A 26,056-nucleotide genomic window follows, 5' to 3' on the forward strand; every position below is an offset into this window, starting at 1 on the left:
AGAAATACCCTCAGACTTCAAAATGAATGCAATAATTCCAGTTCCAAAGAAAGCAGGTGCTGACAGGTGTGATTATTACTGAAGTATCAGTTTAATAAGTCACGGGTGCAAAATACTGACACAAATTATTTACAGAAGAATAGAAAAACTGGTAGAAACCAACCTCGAGGAAGATAAATTTTGGTTCCAGTGAAATGTGGGAAGACGTGAGGCAGTATGAACCGTATGACTTGTCTTAGAAGATACTTTAAGGATATACAAGTATATGTTTATAGCATTTGTAAAACTAGATGAATCTTTAAACAATGCTGACTAGAATACACTTTTTGAATTTCTGAACATGGCAGGAGGAACCCAAAGAACAATTTGAAGGAGGAATTAAAGGTCAAGGAGAAGAAATAGAAACTTCGAGGTTCACCGGTGATTTAATTCTGTCAGGGACAGCAAAGGACTTGGAAGAGCAGTTGAATGGAATGGACAGTGTCTTGAAAAAAGAGCATAAAGTGAACATTAACATAAGCAAAACAAGGATAATGGAATGTAGTAAAATCATGTGATGGTGAGAGAACTAGTTTAGGAAATGAGACACTAAAAGTAGTAGATGAGCTTTGCTATCTGGGCAGTAAAAAAAGCATTCTGAAGATAAGATGGGAAGATAACATAACTAATCAGGAGGTACTGAACAGAACTGAGGAGGGAAGAAAATTGTGGCACAGTTTGACAAATGACTGGTAAATGGGACACACTCTGAGACATGAAGAAATCATAAAATTTAGTATTGGAGGGAAGTGTGGGTGGGGGGGGGGGGGGCAGAGGGGGGTATGTAAATATTTTTAGGGTGAGACAATGAGATGGATACAGTATGCATGTTCAAATTGATGCAGGCTGCAGTAGTAATTCAGAAATAAAGAAGTCTCCACAGAATAGCGTGGGATGGAGCGCTGCATTAAATCGGTCTTCAGACAGAAGACCACAACAGCAACATGAAAAACATGAACCACAACTGCACAGCCGTGTCCTTTTGTTCTAATTTTTAAAGTTTAGCTACATCACAAGCAACTTTTAATTCCGCAGTAGCATTATTAATTAAGCTTGAGTTCAACTTTGAGTTAGTGTTATTGTAAAGACCCTTAGAAGATCCATTTCATTGTCCTTGATCTTTATGCACCTAAGACTGACTATCCTGTTTGAAAATTATAGTTTAACTTTGTGCTTTTGGTACTCTTTTATTACACTGGTGAAAAAGTCTATTGTAAATTTAAAATGATGAATCCTACTGCTCGAGTGCTTCAGTCACAATGTAACTGCAGAAGACAGTAAAAAAATAAATAAATAAATAAATAAAATAAAATAAAATAAAATAAAGACCTTTCCTAGTTGTACAATTAACCAAGAAGGCACTGAAAGACAGAGAGCAGTATATACTTATAAAACAATATACAACATCAAACTAGTTACAAGTATCTGAGGGTTATTAAAGATGTACCAATTCCAGCTGGAGAAATGTTAGCTTCCTTACATAGTGCTGATTTACACACTCACATCCCAGCAAGTGAAACATCAGAGATTATAAGTAGAAACTTGTTAACACACATGAAGATTAGTCAAGGGAAATAAGGAGCTCATGGGAATTTTAGAGCTTGTATTGTCATTTAAATATCCTAATTTACATTTAATGATAAGATTTTTTACCAAAAGGATAGACTCATGATGGTCAACAATCTGTCAGATACTTAAGGTGAAAGTTTTGAAAACAAACAGAAACATAAGTTTTTTGATGAAAATCCTGGTGTATGCAAAAAGCATGTATTACAGAGACAGTGTATGGATAACAGCATACTACTGCATAAAGGTGACAAATAATAAATCCATGAAGTACCACAAAGAATGAGTGTGATGCATGAAAAAATTAAGTTACCAATGGAATTGGAGAAAGACGGAAGTATAAGCTTTTCGGATCTCAAGTTAACTAAACGAGATGGAAGACACAAAATTAATATATATATTTTTTTATGAAGCTGACCGCTACTGACTTGATCATAACTGTGAAATCCTGTCATCCTAAACAGTTTAAAAGGCCACATTTTACAGCCATGATTAACAGGATGTTAAATCTGCCACACAACCAAAATGATGAAGTGAAAGATCTGAACATTAATAAACAAGTAGCCAGGAGAAATACATATAGGGAAAGTGATGTAACAAACATGTATAACAAACTAAAGTCAAAAATACATGACAAGAAGGCAGTAGTTCGAGATGACAAAAGGTTTCTTGCCCTGTCACTCAATGGTGCACTCTCTTGTAGATTTATGCAAACTTTCAGAAAAACTGACATTAAAGTTGAATTTTCGACAGAAGGTATAATTGGCACTTAGGCTACACTACTAAGTTGACAGCAGTAACAGTAATAAATATTTTGAAGCCAGAATCTACAGGATCAACTGTCAGGAGTGTGAAATATTTATATTTGTGAGAAGCAGAGGAATTTTGAGACTCACTTCAGAAAACACATATGCAAACACAATGGCGTGTGTTTGGTATGCATTTGGATAAGGAAATACATGTAGCAAGAAATATGTAAGATAACTGAAGTGTTGCAAAGGACACTGAAAGGGCAATTATTGAATCTATTGAAAGAAAAGGAGATCTATGTACATATAAAATGGAACCAGAGTTATTGGTTAATGAAATGAGTGAGTCTGTCATCAATGGCTATTTCAATGTATTCAGGAACTTACTAGCATTAACAGAATCACCAGTTTTATCGACTTGATATGTGGCCATGTCCACTGGCCACAAGTGGTGCAAACAGTGGGATTCTGCTGCAAGCATCACTGTAGGAAAGCAAAACATTCCACAGAGAGGTCACCATGTGTTGCCAGCTAGACAGTCCTCTGAATAGGCTATCAGCCATCAAGATATTTAATTAAATAATTATTGTTTTATTTATCTACCTTTCACAGAATTTTGTGTTTTGTTAACTGTATCAAGCTAAAATATTTTCTGTTAGAAGATTGTATACCACTTTAGACATATTTTACTTGGATTTTAAGTATGGATTTTATTTCTGCATATTGTATTCTACAATCTGTTTAATTGTTAGACACACATTTTAGCTATGAGAAAACATTTTAATTAATGAAACAATGGAAAATCCAAGAAGGTGTAATGACAATATTATATAAGGATAAATTACTACTCACGATATAGCAAATATGTCGAGTCTCAGATAGGCTCAACAAAAAAACTGTTACACAAGTAAGCTTTCACCCAAAAGGCCTTCTCCCAAATTAGACAACATACACACTCATGCAAACACAACTCACATACATAACCACTGTCTCTGTCTTCCATGGCCAAGTCTGGTATTGGCAGCCAGAGACAGTTGTTTGTGTGTGTGTGTGTGTGTGTGTGTGTGTGTGTGTGGTATCTATCATTTTCATAATAGTGTCATTTTAATTAATGACAATGGCTATTCTATTTTAAGCTATTAAATCTATGATGCTGATTACTTACGTACCTCAGCACTAGCCCTCTCTACTGGCTATAGCTTGTGTATGTATGCTGCATATAGGATGCCATCAGGTCTTGTTATGTACCTGCATGTACAGATTATTTCACATTGATACTTGTGTCATAATACTGTTAATGGCATACATGGCTGCCAGCCATGTTACTTTTTTCATGTATTCTTAGTCTTTCTACATATTTGGTCTTCAGCCAATTAAACTTACAAGTATTATGTTAATGAGTTTTCTATTTTGTAACAGATGTTATTAAGGCAGTAAGCAATAACCAGTCATTATGAATTATATGTTACATTTGATCGAGACAGACATTTATGAATAAAGTGCCAAACATGATCACGGGCCCATTTAGACATTGTGTCTTCAATTGAGAAAACAATATGTCTAGCTTGTAAAACTACAATTTCCCTCTTCATCAAGGAAAGAAGAACTGGTTATTGGAGTTTATAAAAAGTGGGTTGGAGATGTAAGTCTCTCAGATGATAGGTTATGAAGGAGAGAGGAGGAGGTCAAATATAGTACATTAGTAAGCACTGTCCAGCTTCAATTAAGAAATGATACAAGGATCAGAGTGAGAAGTAAAGCTGGAACAGAAGGGGAAAGAAACAATAGAATATGGAAAGTATAATGCAATTAAGGGAAACAAAGAAAAGGGAAAAGAATGAGAAGAAAAAAAAGAGGAGAAGAGAAAGAATAAATGAGTACATAATAATACCCTGACAATCACCATATGGGTGAAAGGTGGGTGGGTGGCGGGGGGGGGGGGGGGGGTGGGGGAGGCTGTAGAAGAGAAGAGATTTTACTAATGGAGGTTAAGTCTGAAGTGGTGGCAGGATGAGAGAGTGTGTTGCACAACAAGCTCCCATTTCTTGAATTCTAGGAAACTAGTACTGGGTGGGAGGATCCAAATGGTATACGTAGTGTAGCAGACACTCAGGTCTGCCAGATCATCTTGTGGAGTATGCTCAGCTACTGGAAACATTTCTTTTGTGTCTGTTCATTTGCCTGCCCAATATATTGGGGTCATTCCTATATAAAAAGCTGTGAAGTGAAAACATGTCATCAAGTGAGATATATTTCATATATTGTTCTGTCTTTAATGTTGTATCATCTTTCATTGGTGGAGCTGGAGTGAGCACAGGAGACAGGTTTTACAGCTAGAATGATTGCAGGTGTAGGAACCTCAGGGTAGGGATGGTTGTTTAGAATTTATACAGTTCCACAGAAATGTTACACAGATTGAGAGGGTTGTGGATAATAACAACGAATGGTGTGTGGCGTGTGTCACAGAGAGATGATCTCATTTCAGGGCTGGATTGAGATAGTCATAGCCCTGCTAAAGTAATATACTGAAGTATTCAAGACCGGAGTGTTACTGTGTGATAAGGGGTGCTTCTGATGTTTTTTGAAGTGGAAACTATGTTGGTGAGAGGTATGGAAGAGGAAACTACATGGGAGATTTGATTGTAGATACGGTCAGTGTTGCAGTTATGAGAAAGGAAAGCCAGGGAAATTTTATTAATATAGATACTAATGAATTTGGTTTTAGAAAAAGATATATTTACCATGGATATTGACTGTGGTTTGAATATGAGCTTCAGTGAGTAGTTCAGCATACAGAAAGATCTGAAGGCCCAGATCAATTTAAGTTGGTAAAAGGAGTTGAGTTGTTGCATAAAGTTGGAGAATTCTTTTCCACATTGAGTGCATATCATAATGTTACTGTCAATGAATATATACGAAGCCGAAAGGCACAACTTCTGGCTCTGAAAGGTGAAACTGTTATGGGTATCATCATCATCATCATCATCATTTAAGACTGATTATGCCTTTCAGCGTTCAGTCTGGAGCATAGCCCCCCTTATACAGTTCCTCCATGATCCCCTATTCAGTGCTAACATCGATGCCTCTTCTGATGTTAAACCTATTACTTCAAAATCATTCTTAACCGAATCCAGGTACCTTCTCCTTGGTCTGCCCCGACTCCTCCTACCCTCTACTGTTGAATCCATGAGTCTCTTGGGTAACCTTGCTTCTCCCATGCGTGTAACATGACCCCACCATTTAAGCCTGTTCGCCCTGACTGCTACATCTATAGAGTTCATTCCCAGTTTTTCTTTGATTTCCTCATCGTGGACACCCTCCTGCCATTGTTCCCATCTGCTAGTACCTGCAATCATCCTAGCTACTTTCATATTCGTAACCTCAACCTTGTTGATAAGGTAACCTGAATCCACCTAGCTTTCGCTCCCATACAACAAAGTTGGTCGAAAGATTGAACGGTGCACAGATAACTTAGTCTTGGTACTGACTTCCTTCTTGCAGAAGAGAGTAGATCGTAGCTGAGTGCTCACTACATTAGCTTTGCTACACCTCGCTTCCAGTTCTTTCACTATGTTGCCATCCTGTGAGAATATGCATCCTAAGTACTTGAAACCGTCCACTTGTTCTAACTTTGATTCTCCTATTTGGCACTCAATCCGTTTATATTTCTTTCCCACTGACATTACTTTCGTTTTGGAGATGCTAATCTTCATACCATAGTCCTTACATTTCTGATCTAGCTCTGAAATATTACTTTGCAAACTTTCAATCGAATCTGCTATCACAACTAAGTCATCCGCATATGCAAGACTGCTTATTTTGTGTTCACATATCTTAATCTCACCCAGCCAGTCTATTGTTTTCAACATATGATCCATGAATAATATGAACAACAGTGGAGACAGGTTGCAGCCTTGCCTTACCCCTGAAACTACTCTGAACCATGAACTCAATTTACCGTCAACTCTAACTGCTGGCTGACTTTCCATGTAAAGACCTTTAATTGCTTGCAAAAGTTTGCCTCATATTCCATAATCTTGTAGAACAGACAATAACTTCCTCCTAGGAACCCGGTCATATGCCTTTTCTAGATCTATAAAGCATAGATACAATTCCCTGTTCCACTCATAACACTTCTCCATTATTTGCCATAAGCTAAAGATCTGGTCCTGACAACCTCTAAGAGGCCTAAACCCACACTGATTTTCATCCAATTGGTCCTCAACTAATACTCGCACTTTCCTTTCAACAATACCTGAGAAGATTTTACCCACAACGCTGATTAAAGAGATACCTCTGTAGTTGTTACAATCTTTTCTGTTTCCATGTTTAAAGATTGGTGTGATTACTGCTTTTGTCCAGTCTGATGGAACCTGTCCCGACTCCCAGGCCATTTCAATTATCCTGTGTAGCCATTTAAGACCTGACATTCCACTGTATTTGATGAGTTCTGACTTAATTTCATCCACCCCAGCCGCTTTATTGCACTGCAATCTATTGATCATTTTTTCCACTTCCTCAAATGTGATCCTATTTCCATCATCATTCCTATCCCATTCTACCTCGAAATCTGAAACATTACTGATCGCATTTTCACCTACATTGAGCAACTCTTCAAAATATTCCCTCCATCTTCCCAAGGCATCCACAGGATTCACCAGCAGTTTTCCTGACCTGTCCAAAATACTTGTCATTTCCTTCTTACCTCCCTTTCGAAGACTGCTAATTACACTCCAGAATGGTTTTCCAGCAGCTTGACCCATAGTCTCCAACCTGTTTCCAAAGTTTTCCCATGATTTCTTCTTGGATGCTGCAATTATCTGTTTGGCTTTGTTTCTTTCTTCAACATAACTTTCTCTGTCTACCTGGGTTCTGGTATGTAGCCATTTTTGATACGCCTTCTTTTTCCTTTTACAGGCTGCCTTGATTGTATCATTCCACCAAGCTGTTTGCTTCTTCCTACTTTTACACACTACTGTTCCAAGACATTCTTTAGCCACTTCTAGTACTGTGTCCCTGTACCTTGTCCATTCCTTTTCCAATGATTGTAATTGGCTACATTCAACTAACTGGTACCTTTCTGAGATCGCTGTTATGTACTTGTGCCTGATTTCCTTATCCTGAAGTTTCTCCACTCTTATCCTCCTACATATGGACCTGACCTCCTGCACTTTCGGCCTCACAATCCCAATTTCACTGCAGATTAAATAATGATCAGTGTCATCAAAGAATCCCCTGAATACACGTGTGTCCCTCACAGCCTTCCTGAATTCCTGATCTGTTATTATATAGTCAATGACAGATCTGGTTCCCCTGCCTTCCCAAGTATACCGGTGAATGTTCTTATGTTTAAAAAAGGAGTTTGTGATTACTAAGCCCATACTGGCACAGAAATCCAAGAGTTGTTTCCCGTTCCTGTTGGCCTCCATATCCTCTCCAAATTTACCCATAACCTTTTCATACCCTTCTGTTCGATTTCCAATCCTGGCGTTAAAATCACCCATGAGCAGAACACTGTCCTTGTCCTTTACTCTAACAACTACATCACTGAGTGCCTCATAAAAATTATCCATCTTATCTTGATCTGTCCCTTCACAATGCGAATATACTGACACAATCCTAATTTTCTTGCTAGACACTGTCAAATCTATCCACATCAGTCGTTCGTTTACATACCTTATTGCAACTACGCTGGGTTCCATTTCTTTCCTGATGTAAAGCCCTACACCCCATTGTGCTATTCCTGCTTTGACTCCTGACAGGTAGACCTTGTATTCTCCCACTTCCTCTTCTTTCTCACCCCTTACACGAACGTCACTAACAGCTAAAACATCCAGCCCCATCTTACTTGCAGCCTCTGCCAGCTCTACCTTCTTCCCAGAGTAGCCCCCATTGATATTAATAGCTCCCCATCTCATTACCATTTGTTTGCCAAGTCGTATTTTAGGAGTCCCTGGTTTGTCAGTTAGAGGTGGGACTCCGTCACCTCCAAAGGTCCGAGGCATTTTGCTCTGATTGTTGCCAGCATCATATTTAAAGTACCAGGGAAGCAGGTTGCTAGCCTTACTTGCCCCGAGTCCCATTGGGTTTTACCCCTAACAGCTGAGGGACTAACCGGTGGATTTGGTAGTCTTTCCCGTATGAACACAAAGGTGACCACGACTCAGAATATGTCCGAGATGCCCAGCCTTATTCCAAAGTAATTGGTATCCCGACTGTCGGGACCACTTACTTGGCCACTCATACGTTGCCCGTGGTTCATGAACTAGGACATGACTACAGGAACCCACACCATGAACCACACTGTTATGGGTAAGGACGAAGTTTTTTAGTGTGATAACTGATAAGAATTTTTGGAGGCTTTCATGTGAGCACTGGGAAATACAGTGTTCACAAGCTGAAATTCCTGGGGTAGAATGAATTTGTATAAGAATGTTTAAGGCAGGAGAAGTGTGAGAACTGATTTGAGATACTCCAGGAAGTGATTAGTATTTTCTTTATGTAGGATGGGAGGCTCTATGTGACAGATTGGATGTGCCATTCAACCAGGACAGAGATCTACATCTACATGGATACTCTGCGAATCACATTTAAGTGCCTGGCAGAGGGTTCATCGAACCACCTTCACAATTCTCTATTATTCCAATCTCGTATAGTGCGCGGAAAGAATGAACACCTATATCTTTCCATACGAGCTCTGATTTCCCTTATTTTATCATGGTAATCATTCCACACTATGTAGGTTGGTGTCAAGAAAATATTTTTGCATTTGGAGGAAAAGGTTCGTGATTGGAATTTCATGAGAAGATTCCATCACAACAAAAAACGCCTTTCTTTTAATGATTTCCAGCCCAAATCCTGTATCATTTCTGCGACTGTCTCTCCCATATTTCGCGATAATACAAAACATGCTACCTTTCTATGAACTTTTTCGATGTACTCCATCAGTCCTAACTGGTAAGGATCCCACACCGCGCAGCAGTATTCTAAAAGATGAAGGACAAGAATATTGTAGGCAGTCTCCATAATAGGTCTGTTACATTTTCTAAGTGTCCTGCCAATAAAACGCAGTCTTTGGTTAGCCTTCTTTCCATTTTAAGTTGCTGAATTTACAGCTTTTACATTAGACTGATTTATCATGTAACCAAAGTTTAACGAGTTCCTTTTAGTACTCATGTGGATGATCTGACACTTTTCATTATGTAGGGTCAACTGCCACTTTTTTAACCATTCAGATATTTTTCTAAATCGTTTTGCAGTTTGTTTTGATCTTCTGATGACTTTATTAGCCAATAAACGACAGCGTCACCTGCAAACAACTAAAGATGGCTGCTCAGATTGTCTCCCAAATCATTTATATAGATAAGGAACAACAAAGGGCCTATAACACGACCTTGGGGAATGCCTGAAATCACTTCTGTTTTACTCAAAGTCTTTCTGTCAATTACTATGAACTGTGACCTCTCTGACAGGAAATCGCAAATCCAGTCACATAACTGACATGATATTCCATAAGGATGCAATTTTACTATGAGCTGCTTGTGTGGCACAGTGTCAAAAGCCTTACGGAAATCCAGGAATATGGAATCGATCTGAAATCCCTTGCCAATAGCACTCAGCACTTCATGTGAATAAAGAGCTACCGTAGTTGTGTTTCACAGGAATGATGTTTTCTAAACCCATGTTCACTGTGTGTCAATAGACCATTTCCTTTGAGGTAATTCATTATGTTAGAACACAATACATGTCCTAAAATCCTGCTGCATATCAATGTTAACGATATGGGTCTCTAATTTAGTGGATTACTCCTACTAACTTTCTTGAACGGTTGTATATGATTGTTAAGTATGGAGCTAATACATCAGCATACTCCAACAGGAACCTAATTGGTATACAGTCTGGGCCAGAAGACTTGCTTTTATTAAGTGATTTGAGTTGCTTCACTACTCCGAGGATATTTACTTCTGCATTACTCATGTTGGCAGCTGTTCTTGATTTGAATTCTGGAATATTTACTTTGTCTTCTTTTGTGAAGGCATTTCAGAAGGCTGTGTTTAGTAAATCTGCTTTGGCAGCACTGTCTTCGATAGTATCTCCATTGTTATCACGCAGAGAAGGCATTGATTGTTTCTTGTTGCTAACGTACTTCACATACGACCAGAATCTCTTTGGATTTTCTGCCAGGTTTTGAAACAAAGTTTCGTTGTGGAAACTGTTATAGGCATCTTGCATTGAACTCCGAGCTAAGTTTTGAGCTTCTGTAAGGGATTGACAATCTTTGGGATTTTGCGTCTGTTTAAATTTGGCATGTTTGTTTCATTGTTTCTGCAACAGTGTTCTGACCCATTTTGTGTACCAAGGAGGATCAGCTCTGTCATTTGTTAGTTTATTTGGTATAAACCTCTCAATTGCTGCCAATACTATTTCTTTGAATTTAAGCCACATCTGGTCTACACTTATATTATTAATTTGGAATGAGTAGAGATTGTCTCTCAGGAAGGCATGAAGTGAATTTTTATCTGCTTTTTGAATAGGCATATTTTTCGCTTATTTTTTAAGGATTTGGAGATTACAATATTCAATTTCGCTACAACAACCCTGTGTTCACTAATCCCTATATCAGTTTTGATGCTGGTTATTAACTCAGGATTATTTGTTGCTAAGAGGTCAAGTGTGCTTTCACAACCATGTACTATTTGCGTGGGCTCATGAACTAACTGCTCGAAATATTTTTCAGAGAATGCGTTTAGCACAATTTCGGATGATATTTTATGCATACCTCCGGAATCAAACGTGTATTTTTGCGAACATATTGAGGGTAAATTAAATTCACCACCAACTATCATCATATGAGTCGTGTACATGTTTGAAATAAACTCAAGTTTCCTTTCAACCTTTCAGCAACTGTATCATCTGAACTGGGAGGTCGGCAAAAGGATCCAATTATTATTTTATTCCAGTTGCCAACACTGACCTCTGTCCATACTAACTCACAGGAAGTATCTACCTCAATTTCACGACAAGTTAAACTACTTCTAACAGCAACAAAGAAGCCACCGCCAACCGTGTTTAGCCTATCTTTTTGGAACACCATTAGGTTCTTTGCAAACATTTCGGCTGAGCTTATATTTGTCTTTAGCCAGCTTTCAGTGCCTATAACGATTTGAGCATCAGTGCTTTCTATTAGCGCTAGGAGCTCTGGTACTTTCCCAACACAGCTACCACAATTTACAACTGTTATACCAATGATCACTGTATCTATGTTCTTCCTGTATTCAGTCTGCACCCTTTGTGACTGAAGCCCATATTGTGTTTTCCCGAGACCCTCTAACCTAAAAAACTTCCCAGTCCATGTCATACAGCCCCTGTCACCCACATAGCTGCCTCCTGTGTATAGTGGACACCTGACCTATTCAGCAGAACCCGAAACCCAACCACCCTTTGGCGCAAGTCGAGGAATCTGCAGCTAACACGGTTGCAGAACCATCTGAGCCTCTGATTCAGACCCTCCACTTGGCTCTGTACCAGAGGTCCACAATCGGTCCTGTCGACTATGATGCGAATGGTCATCTCTGCTTTCATCTTGGAGGCAAGGCTGGCAGCCTTTACCACTTCTGTTAGCTGCTCGAAACCAGAGAGAATCTCTTCTGATCCAAAGCAACACACATCATTGGTACTGATGTGAGCAACAACCTGCAGTTGGCTGCACCTTGTGCTCTTCATGGCATCCAGGAGGACCATTTCCACATCTAGAATGACTCCACCCGGTATGCACACGGAGTGCGCATTGGTTTTCTTATGCTCCTTGTCAGCCAAGTCCCTAAGGGCCCCCATAATGCACCTAATGTTGGAGCTCCCAACTACCAATAGTCCCACCCTCTGTGATTGCCCGGATCTTGCAGGCTGAGTGGTTCCTCTGAAACAGGACAGGCAACAGCATCTGGCTCAGTGACAGTGTCAGCCACAGACAGCACCTGGAACCTGTTTACCAGACAAACTGGCGAGGCCTTACGTGCAGCTGCCTGAGAAGTCTTTCACCCCCTGCTTCACCCCGGGGCGACCTCCCACTCGACCACAGGTGAGGGGTCAGCCTCAGTGCGAGCAGTAACTGGGTTGGCCACCGGTGAGAACCGATCGGAGGACTCTGACGCGCTGGATGTCCGTTGGATCACCACGGATGGCCCACAACAGTGGTGCCCATTCACTGCAGCCTCAATCCCGAAGCCACCACAGCCTGAAGCTGAGAGCGAAGTGTCTCCAACTCAGCTCACATCTGCACACAACAATTGCAGTCCCTGTCGATACCAAAGACCGTGGAAAACTAAATTATGCAGATAAACAGACTATCGGCACGTGCTGTGCAACTCTAATGTAGTCCCTGATGAAAACACGTGAACTGCATCTAGTAATACGCAGATATTCAAGAACCTAACTATTGAAGCACTCAGGTGAAACCAAATAATTTGCCCCTGATAAGGAACTTGTAATATATCACAAAATTGGTTTACTTTCCGACGCAAACGGAAACACAAGAACTGTGGCTATTAGATTTTAAATTTACACGCAGAAACTCAAGAAACTAAACGATTAAAGCACACAGATGGTACAATAAAATTCACTCCTGGTTAGGAACTCGTAAATGTCACAAAAGCAGTTTACTTATCTGTTGCTGCGTCTGTCGCGGTCGACTACTACTGCCTGACTGAGATGTGTTTGTTTGGAAAATTGAAGACTGCTTTAACTGCATAGTCAAGATGTTTATATGTAGTAGATATGACATGGATCTAGAGCAGTAAGTAGTTGTACAAGATGGGTATGTAATTCCATGGAGACAGTTTTTAAGCCTAGTGAGACGTCTAGTGTGTTTAGGATTTTTTGCAGCTCAGTCTGAATAGAAAGAATTGAATCATGAGGAACAGTTTTCTATGTCAAAGTGCTTGACAGCTGACAAAGTCCACCAAACAAGATGGCACATGGCTGAGACTATGGACTCACACTCAGGAAGATAGCAGTTCAAATCCCTCTGTAACCATCCATATGTATGTTCCATAATTTCTCCAAATTGCTTAAGGCAAAAGCTGGTACGATTTGTTTGGAAAAGGACACAGCTGATTTCCTTCACCAATTTTTTGCCAGATCTAGCATGTGCTCTGTCTTTAATGACCCCATTAAGCCCCTCTGCCACATAATCACACACGCTAGTAATGCAGCCTTTGTCCAGAGGAAGGATTATGATAAAGTGGTCTGCCTTCAGATCACTAAGAACTTGGGATTTAACTTAAGTGACACTTCAGATTTTGAAGATATTTTTCAAGTACAGCTAGGAGGCAATATAGAAATAATGAAAAGTTCTGTAGTTTTTGGGTTGGAATTGGGTGGTGAAATGGTACTTCAATTGAAGCTATGGGTGAAGAAGTGGAGATCTTTCAGTATGGCAGTGTGATTAAATTTGGTTTTAGAACTGAATGTTAAACCTTTTGATAGAAGGAATGTCTCAGGAGTAGACAGGGATATGAAAAAGATGTTAATTGGACCTGGGGCTGTTAAGTATTGGTATATGATTATGGCTCACATTCTCAATTTTCTGACTTGTATTTTCCATTTCATACAAATTAATTAGTAAGAAGACAACATTTTGTCAGTAATAATAACCAAACTGATATATTATGCTGATACTGGATGCTGTGTGACCACCGCATAAACAGTCTTTGTTTGGAAATGTCACAAAACAAAATTGAAGCATAATCAAAAACATCATTTCAGTAAGATACTTGCAAAGTATTAGTAGGAATGCACTGTAGGCATTTACACATGTTTGTGAGAAGTTTGATTACTGGCACCCTTCAGTTAACTGTATTTTTTTGTACATTCAACTGCTACATTGTTAAACTGCATATAGTTCTTTACTTATAAAAGTCAACAGTTATAATGTTTTTTTCTTTGTGAAATATCCTATACAATTATACATTCAGGAAAATTACAGTGCAAAAAATAAATTGACTATGATGATGATTACAGGCCATGGGATAAAGATAGGTATATGGCACCTGATATTGAGGCTGTGACTCAGTTATTGTTGGAGGACAAAATATGGGGAGCTGTCCGTCATCATATTGACTATTATCTGGCACCACATGTAAGCATAAAACAGATTTATCTTTCTGTGTAATGATAAGTAACGTTACTATCTTTTAACTTTTAAAATAAATAACCAAACAAATCTGAATACATGAGTGGTACCATTCAGTATGCTACCAGAGAATATCTACTAATATGATCTTAAATTAAATGTTGTTACAGGAGAAAGAGACAAGGGTTTTCAGTCCAACTGCTGTGATGGTAGGAGAAATTCAAAGAGATAGGCCCCACGTGGAAGTTTCAGCTAAGAAGCGGAGATTTGAGCCATAGTAAAACAATAATTTCTAAAGATTTGTATAAAAATAATTATAGAAAAATGATAGAATCAATGTATCTTGCTTCATGAAAAAAGTGGTCCTATGTAAAAAGAGTTATATGAAGTTTTGATTCAGTTACAGTATCATTACTTACCTTATTGGGTCATAAATTACATCAAAATTAATAAGGAACGGTCATTTGGCATAGGCCAAATATTTTAGACCTTATGTGAAGTAAATATAATTGCTACAAGTTATCTTGTTAGAATGTACTATGTGATGTAGCAAAATCTGTTCTCCTTAATTTTAAAGAATTTAACGAAAAGATCATGAGGCAGTTCAGTTTTTCATTTATCAGCCCTAGATTTTTAGTCTCCTCTACAGTTTCTTTTAAAGTTTTTGCAGTTTTAACAATTGAAAAATCATATGTGAGCCAGATTTTAAGAAACTTAAGACTAATAGAAACATATTTTTCAAAACTAGCTCAGAGAGAACAATGGTAGAAATAAAGTGTTACAAAACCCAAACTAGTTGTAGTAAATGAATGGCACATTATGTAGATAATGAAGAACTACAACATGTTTATTAAATGTAATAACCATGTGTAATCTCTTCCACTGCATCTTTAAACTTTATTTCAAATAGTTAATAAATTTATTTTCTTTCACACATTACATTTGAAACTATTATTTTGTTCTCCTTAGTTTTGCAAGCTTTATTATTTTTGTGTTGTTTTCTAAACTTAGTCTAAGTGGAAATTTCCTTTGTATCACTGGTGATAGATTCTGGATTCAGCAAAAATATTTTATCATGGATTTTTGAAAATTTGTAATGTGTAATGTGGTTGTGACGGCAATACCCATATTTTCAAAGTGTTCCTCTATAAGCAATGGTCCGTGTAATTGAGAGTCTTGTTTCTATTTAATACTGAATGCCAACTATTGATGGTTAATTAAGCCAGGACCTTCACTGTGTGCTCATTAATATTTCACTGTTAAATTCAGTTTTCATGCTAGTGGAAGGAGGGTTGTCATGTTGATCAGTTTTTATAGCTTGTTTTTCATTGAATCATTATACATACAGAAGAACTGTGTTACAACATTTCATAGCATTAGGCAAAAAGTAAAGTGATTTGTGGATGCTCCTGCTCAGATGAATACACTGCATATAAGAAGGTAGTAACTGTTCTTGAAAGAACAGATACCACTGATGACCGTGCAGCTTCTCTATAATAAATGATAATTAATTGAAACCCTCAGCTGCTGACAGGTGTTGCTGACATACCTTGATGGGGACAGCTGAAAATGTGCGCCCTGACCAGAACTTGAACCCGGGATCTCCTGCTTACATGGCAGACACTCTGTCCATCTGAGCCACCGAGGACACAGATGAATAGCATGACTGCAGGGACTTATCCCTTGCACGCTTCCCGTGAGACCCACATTCCTGGGTTCAAGTCCCGGTCGGGGCACACATTTTCATCTGTCCCCATCAAGGTATGTCAACAACACCTGTCGACAGCTGAGGGTTTCAATTAATTATCATTCACTGCTTATAACTTTTAAGGTGATACCCCTCTTGGAAGAATGGATTTGATGAAAAAAGGCAGTTCAGCAGTAGACAAGAAAATAGTACATTGCATTAAAATGTATATGTTTATTATAGAAACATGACTACAAACAAATATTCTATCAGTTCTGTCATCAGCAGATATAATTAAAGAATTAAGATGCATCCAAGTAAACAGCAAATAGGAAAAATTACATTATTAATCAATGCTCAAGGCAAACCTATAAGTAGGAATGTCATAATAGCCTGTGGTCTTCTGCTGGAGACAATGCCCACATAGTGCATCTCACTGACAGTTTTCCATTCTGTTGGTGTTCTGCAGTACTGCTACATCACCTGTCTACATACAATAAACTGTTGATCCAGTTTTCATGTGTCATAATAGATGATGAATGGATTGCAAATGTGAATACAAATTTAGAGGCTCCTACATTCGTCTGTAGTTTTACATACTGTGTAGTGAGTCAAACATAATCCTGAGGAAGAATACATCCTAATATTTTGGTCTGGCATAGAGCGATAACTGTCATTGGAACTTCTAAACATTGCCACAGGCTGATGACAAATATACAAGACCTACTCTCTCTACCTCAGTGCTGTAGTATATGCTCCACATTTCAGTATTGGTACAGAACACATTTATGAAGTTTAGGATGAAAAAAATCTCCTCTTTTGTGCAGATCCATGAACCTATACATGTCCTTTTCCCCAAATATCTATAAAAGTTTGTGACCTGTCAGATTTGCAAATAACATCAGTTAAGAAGGAAGTAAATTCTTCACTGCATTTAAGGTAACAGGAATTCCAATATGTATTGATGACTTATTCTTTTTTGTAGCTTCAGTATAAGCTTGTTAGAAACACATTATCATAGAGCCAAAAGAACTGTATATTACACTAACCGAGTGATGAAAAAAGTTACTCTAAGAACTTTAAACAATAACCAAGCAACCTATGGGCAACATTATGTTTCAATTAATACAACAAATAAATATTATAAATAGACTTTTGTCTGTAAAACGAAACAAAACAGGCAAAAGCAAAATTGGAGTTAGACTACCAGCTGTGTGTTGTTCAGGCTAGATACACTCCTGGAAATGGAAAAAAGAACACATTGACACCGGTGTGTCAGACCCACCATACTTGCTCCGGACACTGCGAGAGGGCTGTACAAGCAATGATCACACGCACGGCACAGCGGACACACCAGGAACCGCGGTGTTGGCCGTCGAATGGCGCTAGCTGCGCAGCATTTGTGCACCGCCGCCATCAGTGTCAGCCAGTTTGCCGTGGCATACGGAGCTCCATCGCAGTCTTTAACACTGGTAGCATGCCGCGACAGCGTGGACGTGAACTGTATGTGCAGTTGACGGACTTTGAGCGAGGGCGTATAGTGGGCATGCGGGAGGCCGGGTGGACGTACCGCCGAATTGCTCAAGACGTGGGGCGTGAGGTCTCCACAGTACATCGATGTTGTCGCCAGTGGTCGGCGGAAGGTGCACGTGCCCGTCGACCTGGGACTGGACCGCAGCGACGCATGGATGCACGCCAAGACCGTAGGATCCTACACAGTGCCGTAGGGGATCGCACCGCCACTTCCCAGCAAATTAGGGACACTGTTGCTCCTGGGGTATCGGCGAGGACCATTTGCAACTGTCTCCATGAAGCTGGGCTACGGTCCCGCACACCGTTAGGCCGTCTTCCGCTCACGCCCCAACATCGTGCAGCCCGCCTCCAGTGGTGTCGCGACAGGCGTGAATGGAGGGACGAATGGAGACATGTCGTCTTCAGCGATGAGAGTCGCTTCTGCCTTGGTGCCAATGATGGTCGTATGCGTGTTTGGCGCCGTGCAGGTGAGCGCCACAATCAGGACTGCATACGACCGAGGCACACAGGGCCAACACCCGGCATCATGGTGTGGGGAGCGATCTCCTACACTGGCCGTACACCACTGGTGATCGTCGAGGGGACACTGAATAGTGCACGGTACATCCAAACCGTCATCGAACCCATCATTCTACCATTCCTAGACCGGCAAGGGAACTTGCTGTTCCAACAGGGCAATGCACGTCTGCATGTATCCCGTGCCACCCAACGTGCTCTAGAAGGTGTAAGTCAACTACCCTGGCCAGCAAGATCTCCGGATCTGTCCCCCATTGAGCATGTTTGGGACTGGATAAAGCGTCGTCTCACGCGGTCTGCACGTCCAGCACAAACGCTGGTCCAACTGAGGCGCCAGGTGGAAATGGCATGGCAAGCCGTTCCACAGGACTACATCCAGCACCTCTACGATCGTCTCCATGGGAGAATAGCAGCCTGCATTGCTGCGAAAGGTGGATATACACTGTACTAGTGCCGACATTGTGCATGCTCTGTTGCCTGTGTCTATGTGCCTGTGGTTCTGTCAGTGTGATCATGTGATGTATCTGACCCCAGGAATGTGTCAATAAAGTTTCCCCTTCCTGGGACAATGAATTCACAGTGTTCTTATTTCAATTTCCAGGAGTGTATTTTCCCAAGGAACAAAAAAGCCATTGAAATTTTCTGGCAGATTAAAACTGTGCTGTACTTTGACACTAACCTGATTAAAACTATGCTGGACTGGGCCACTAACCTGTTCCAGTCCAGCACACTGTTTTAATATCCCAGGAAGATTCATAACAATACAAACATGATAGAGAGAGAGAGAGAGAGAGAGAGAGAGAGAGAGAGAGAGAGAGAGTTTGTGGGGGTGGCTGGTTGTAATCTCTCCAGAGTTTCTGTGCAAATCAAGGTTTTAAATTCCCATGCATAGTGCTTCTTGACTGCAGTTAGCTTTGAAAATGGCAGGGTGTGCTCCAGTCAAAATATCAGCAGTTGCCAATGATGTCATCCAGCTGGTTAGTCTACATTGCTCACACACCTATCAAAAATTACAGTTTCGTGGGGAAATATGACTCCATAAGTTGTGTTGGAGTAACTCTACACCACATTCGTGTTTTCACAACATGTACAGGGTCTTGAGGATTTTCAGAACTCCCACAATGATTGTTGAGCTCAGATACCCTGATAAATGCAGCTGTGCAACATCAGAATAAAAAGAGCATTTCAGAATCAGTCTGTCCATCAAGCGCAGACTGCAACAGCCAGTCACTGTACCGACATCCAGCAACAGTACCTGCATTGATTAGCCAATGCATTACCACTAACTTGTAAGGTTTCACTTTGAGTTTGTGTACACTTGTATTAGCAGATGCTACTGGAACTGTAGTCTGAAGTAATAAAAGGCACAATGATTTTCTCAGATTTTTTTCCAAGGCCACTTCTAATAGTTCTAGTCCATTCTTCATTAAAACACTTGGTTTTTTACACATTTTTCGTCTAACATATGTTTCATATGTTTATTTATTAGCCATTCAGCATGTTTACCATGCAATCGGCTTTGTCAAAATACATTTTACATATTCATAAAATTATAGTTGTTACCAATTTTTACATTATACATTACGCATATATATACATATATCTTTAGAGTAGTTAGTAATTTTTACATTTTACGCTCATCATCATTTTACATATACATAAATACATATAAATACATAATCTTCTCACTAATCAGAAGATTTCACCAGTAATCACTATACAGTTTACACTCAAGAATTAATTACACAGTTTTACGCATTTAGTTAATAACAGTTACATAATTTCATTGTTTATACATTCCTCCCAAATTAGTTCCAAGATATTCTTTAATTGAGTAGTATGCTTTATTTTTTAACCATGTGTGTAATACTTCCTTAAATTTAGACGGGGGGAGAGTTTTGACTTATTGTGGAAGTTTATTATACACACATCAGAAAAAGTTTTGCATCACCTAGGTTCCCAGAACTCCTGAAGAGAAATGTTGACTGTGGATACTGTATCACAGACACCGTCCCTTTGACTGTTTAGAGATGTCACTAAACCCACCCAAAGATGTAAACAACCATGCATGAGCAGCACCTGTTAGACGCAGGGGGTCTGCCAGCCGATCAGTTCCCGTCATACTACCAGGAAGGAGGTACACGGCTCATGTTGTCTGTCGTTCAATCACACCCAGATGGTCAATACCACAATTTGATCACATGCGCATTGTTACTTTGTGCCAGGAAGGGCTCTCAAGAAGTGAAGTGTCCAGGAGTCTTGGAGTGAACTAAAGTGATGTTGTTCGGACATGGAGGAGATACAGAGAGACAGGAATTGTTGACATGCCTCACTCAGGCTGTCCAAGGACTACTACAGCAGTGGATGATCGCTACCTACAGATTATGGCTTGGAGGAAAACTGACAGCAGTGCCACCATGTTGAATAATGCTTTTCATGCAGCCATAGGACATTGTGTTACGACTCAAACTGAGTGCAATAGGCTGCATGATGCATAACTTCACTCCCAATGTCCACAGCGAGTCCATCTTTGCAACCGTGACACCACACAGCTTGGAACAGATGGCCCCAACAGCATGCTGAATGGACTGCTCAGGATTGGCATCACGATTTCTTCTCCGATGAGTGTCGCATATGCTTTCAACCAGACAACCGTCGGAGACGTGTTTGGAGGCAACCCGGTCAGGCTGAACACCTTAGACACAGTGTCCATTGAGTGCAGCATGGTGGAGGTTCTCTGCTGTTTTGGGGTGGCATTATGTGGGGCCAATGTACATCTCTGGTGGTCATGGAAGGCACCGTAACGTCTGTACAATATGTGAATGTCATCCTCTGACTGACAGTGCAACCACATCGGCAGCATATTGGCGAGGCATTCATATTCATGGATGACAATTCACACCCCCACTGTCCACATCTTGTGAATGACTTCCTTCAGGATTATGCCATCGCTCGACTAGAGTGGCCACATGTTCTCCAGACATGAACCCTATCGAACATGCCTGAGATAGATTGAAAAGGGCTGTTTATGGACAATGTGACCCACCAACCACCCCTGAGGATCTATGCCAAATCACCATTGAGGAGTGGGACAATGTGGAGCAACAGTGCCTTGATGAACTTGTGGATAGTATGCCATGATGAATACAGGCATGCATCAATGCAAGAGGATGTGCTACTGGGTATTAGAGGTACCGGTGTGTAAAGCAATCTGGACCACCACCTCTGAAGGTCTCACTGTATGGTGGTGCAACATGCAATGTGTGGTTTTCATGAGCAATAAAAAGGGTGAAAATGATGTTTATGTTGAACTCTATTCCAATTTTCTGTACAGGTCCGGGAACTCTTGGAACCGAGGTGATGCAAAACTTTTTTTGATGTGTGTATAACTTTAGACTTAGGTGTTTGTGACTGTTGTGTGTCAGTGACAGCCTAGAATACAGTATATCAAGCATGCTGTTGCTTCTAATGCTGTGAAAATGTAAATTCATTCTCTGTGTAAATTGTTGTATATTTTCTTTTACGTATATTAAGTAAGCAGTTATACGTATAGAGACTTGGGAGGGTCATTATGTTTAATAGGCTGAAGTGCTCCTTACAGGTTTCTCTTGGACCCACTCCTTGTATACATCTAATTGCTTTTTTCTGCCATCTGAATACACAGTTTGTACTTGTTGAATTACCCCATAACAGAATCCCATATTGTAGCTGTGACTGAAAGAGTGCATAGTAGCAAAGCATCAATAAATTTTTACTGACAGAATATCTTAGTTTATACAGCAGGAATATCACGCGTGCTAGTTTGCCTGTCAGATAGCTTATATGGTCATCTGATGAGAGCCTTTGGTCTAATTTCAGTCCCAATAGTTTGACACTGTGATTTTCTTCTTTCCCTACCTTCAGATTAAAATAAATTTCCTCCATTTTTGTGTTGTTCATACATAACTGGTTAGCAATACACCACATCCTACATTTTTCAAAAAGTTCATTATTTTTGTCTGCCACCTCTTGCATATTCTCACCTGGGGAGATCATGGTCATATCATCAGCATATAAAACATTTTTGCAGGCTGTATAGTTTGAGAAGTCAAACATAGATAATAAAGAGGAAGGGTCCAAGAACGGGATTCCTCTCTTAATTTTCATTAGTTCTGATCTCTCATTGCTCACATACACTAACTGTTACCTGTTATTTAGGTATGATTTAATCAAATTAAGTGGTTTGCCTGCAATACCATAATATTCTAATTTTTTAACAATTAACTCATACAATACTGAATCAAATGCTTTGCTTAAGTCTTAAGTGTCGCACAGGTGGACAGTTTCCTTTCAAAAGCATTGTGGATTTCAGTTATAATAATAATAATAATAATAATAATAATCTTATTGTCTTTAAGCCATTACAGCAATAGACAAAGTCATACACATAATACAATACAGTACATGCTATAAAAGAACAGAATTGTTATTAACGCTACAGTTTAATATCACAGGTTATGAAATCCTTTATATTGTAGAAAGGGTTTACAACTAACCAGTCATAAAGTGTTTGTTTGTATTGTTGCTCTGGTAAATTTTGTATAGCTTGTGGAAGTTTGTTAACTAATTTGTGGCCCATAAGCTCACAACTGTTAACTGATTTTGACAGTCTGTGGTAGGGCATATAGATACAGCTGTTTGTCCTAGTTTTGTAACAATGTATATTTGCCCTGCGTTTTACTTTAGGAAAGTTCTTTTCTGTGTGTGTGTCTTAATAAAAAAACAAAGATGATGTGACTTACCAAACAAAAGCGCTGGCAGGTTGATAGACACACAAACAAACACAAACATACACACAAAATTCAAGCTTTTGCAACCAACGGTTGCTTCATCAGGAAAGAGGGAAGGAGAGGGAAAGACGAAAGGATGTGGGTTTTAAGGAAGAGGGTAAGGAGTCATTCCAATCCCGGGAGTGGAAACACTTACCTTAGGGGGGGAAAAGGACAGGTATACACTCGCACACACACATATCCATCTGCACATACACAGTCACAAGCAGAAATTTGTAAAGGCAAAGAGTTTTGGCAGAGATGTCAGTCGAGGCGGAAGTACAGAGGCAAAGATGTTGTTGAAAGACAGGTGAGGTATGAGCGGCGGCAACTTGAAATTAGCGGAGGTTGAGGCCTGGCGGATAACGAGAAGAGAGGATATACTGAAGGGCAAGTTCCCATCACCGGAGTTCTGACAGGTTGGTGTTAGTGGGAAGTATCCAGATAACCCGGACGGTGTAACACTGTGCCAAGATGTGCTGGCCGTGCACCAGGGCATGTTTAGCCACAAGGTGATCCTCATTACCGACAAGCACTGTCTGCCTGTGTCCATTCATGCGAATGGACAGTTTGTTGCTGGTCATTCCCACATAGAAAGCTTCACAGTGTAGGCAGGTCAGTTGGTAAATCACGTGGGTACTTTCACACGTGGCTCTGCCTTTGATCATGTACACCTTCCAGGTTACAGGACTGGAGTAGGTGATGGTGGGAGGATGCATGGGACAGGTTTTACACTGGGGGCGGTTACAAGGGTAGGAGCCAGAGGGTAGGGAAGGTGGTTTGGGGATTTCATAGTGATGAACTAAGAGGTTACGAAGGTTAGGTGGACGGCGGAAAGACACTCTTGGTGGAGTGGGGAGGATTTCATGAAGGATGGATCTCATTTCAGGGCAGGATTTGAGGAAGTCGTATCCCTGCTGGAGAGCCACATTCAGAGTCTGATCCAGTCCCAGAAAGTATCCTGTCACAAGTGGGGCACTTTTGGGGTTCTTCTGAGGGAGGTTCTGGGTTTGAGGGGATGAGGAAGTGACTTTGGTTATTTGCTTCTGTACCAGGTCGGGAGGGTAGTTGCGGGATGCGAAAGCTGTTTTCAGGTTGTTGGTGTAATGGTTCAGGGATTCCAGACTGGAGCAGATTCATTTGCCACGAAGACCTAGGCTGTAAAGAAGGGACCGTTTGATGTGGAATGGGTGGCAGCTGTCATAATGGAGGTACTGTTGCTTGTTGGTGGGTTTGATGTGGACAGACGTGTGAAGCTGGCCATTGGACAGGTGGAGGTCAACGTCAAGAAAGTGGCATGGGATTTGGAGTAGGACCAGGTGAATCTGATGGAACCAAAGTAGTTGAGGCTGGAGAGGAAATTCTGGAGTTCTTCTTCACTGTGAGTCCAGGTCATGAAGATGTCATCAATAAATCTGTACCAAACTTTGGGTTGGCAGGCTTGGGTAACCAAGAAGGCTTCCTCTAAGCGACCCATGAATAGGTTGGCGTACGAGGGGGCCATCCTGGTACCCATGGCTGTTCCCTTTAATTGTTGGTATGTCTGGCCTTCGAAAGTGAAGTAGTTGTGGCTCAGGATGAAGCTGGCTAAGGTAATGAGGAAAGAGGTTTTAGGTAGGGTGGCAGGTGATCGTTGTGAAAGGAAGTGCTCCATCGCAGCGAGGTCCTGGACGTGCGGAATATTTGTGTATAAGGAAGTGGCATCAATGGTTACAAGGATGGTTTCTGGGGGTAACAGATTGGGTAAGGATTCCAGGCGTTCGAGAAAGTGGTTGGTGTCTTTGATGAAGTATGGGAGACTGCATTAATGGGTTGAAGGTGTTGATCTACGTAGGCAGAGATACGTTCTGTGGGGGCTCGGTAACCAGCTACAATGGGGCGGCCGGGATGATTGGGTTTGTGAATTTTAGGAAGTAGGTAGAAGGTAGGGGTGCGGGGTGTCAGTGGTGTCAGAAGGTTGATGGAGTCAGGTGAAAGGTTTTGTAGGGGGCCTAAGGTTCTGAGGATTCCTTGAAGCTCCGCCTGGACATCAGGAATGGGATAACCTTGGCAAACTTTGTATGTAGTGTTGTCTGAAAGCTGACACAGTCCCTCAGCCACATACTCCCGACGATCAAGTACCACGGTCGTGGAACCCTTGTCCGCTGGAAGAATGACGATGGATCGGTCAGCCTTCAGATCACGGATAGCCTGGGCTTCAGCAGTGGTGATGTTGGGAGTAGGATTAAGGTTTTTTAAGAAGGATTGAGAGGCAACGCTGGAAGTCAGAAATTCCTGGAAGGTTTGGAGAGGGTGATTTTGAGGAAGAGGAGGTGGGTCCCGCTGTGACGGAGGACGGAACTGTTCCAGGCAGGGTTCAATTTGGATAGTGTCTTGGGGAGTTGGATCATTAGGAGTAGGATTAGGATCATTTTTCTTCATGGCAAAGTGATATTTCCAGCAGAGAGTACAAGTGTAGAACAGTAAATCTTTGACGAGGGCTGTTTGGTTGAATCTGGGAGTGGGGCTGAAGGTGAGGCCTTTGGATAGGACAGAGGTTTCGGATTGGGAGAGAGGTTTGGAGGAAAGGTTAACTACTGAATTAGGGTGTTGTGGTTCCAGATTGTGTTGATTGGAATTTTGAGGTTTTGGGGGGAGTGGAGCTGGAAGTGGGAGATTGAGTAGATGGGAGAGACTGGGTCTGTGTGCAATGAGAGGAGGTTGAGGTTTGCTGGAAAGGTTGTGAAGGGTGAGTGAGTTGCCTTTCCGGAGGTGGGAAACCAGGAGATTGGATAGTTTTTTGAGGTGGAGGGTGGCATGCTGTTCTAATTTGCGGTTGGCCTGTAGGAGGATGCTGTGAACATCCGGTGTGGATGTTGGAGATGAAAGATTGAGGACTTTTATTAAGGATAGGAGTTCCACGTGGAATGTTTCCCTCTATTATATATATATATATATAAACAAAGATTCTGTAACTTACCAAACGAAAGTGTTGGTACATTGATAGAGACAATAACAAACACAAACACACACACAAATTTCAAGCTTT

The 26,056-nt window shown here is 40.7% G+C and overlaps 1 protein-coding gene across 1 annotated transcript in view; it reads left to right on the top strand.

Annotated features, from left to right (window-relative positions):
• Positions 1 to 15,423, top strand: part of LOC126183218 (histidine ammonia-lyase-like) — a 262,464-nt gene extending 247,041 nt beyond the window's left edge. Inside the window, 2 exon segments of the mRNA XM_049925000.1 lie at positions 14,373 to 14,490; positions 14,655 to 15,423. Of these exon segments, the coding sequence (XP_049780957.1) occupies positions 14,373 to 14,490; positions 14,655 to 14,762 (226 nt within the window). The 3' untranslated portion in view covers positions 14,763 to 15,423.
• Positions 15,424 to 26,056: the final 10,633 nt, after the last annotated feature.

Source organism: Schistocerca cancellata, chromosome 4 (genome assembly GCF_023864275.1).
Source record: "Schistocerca cancellata isolate TAMUIC-IGC-003103 chromosome 4, iqSchCanc2.1, whole genome shotgun sequence".
NCBI lineage: Eukaryota > Metazoa > Arthropoda > Insecta > Orthoptera > Acrididae > Schistocerca > Schistocerca cancellata.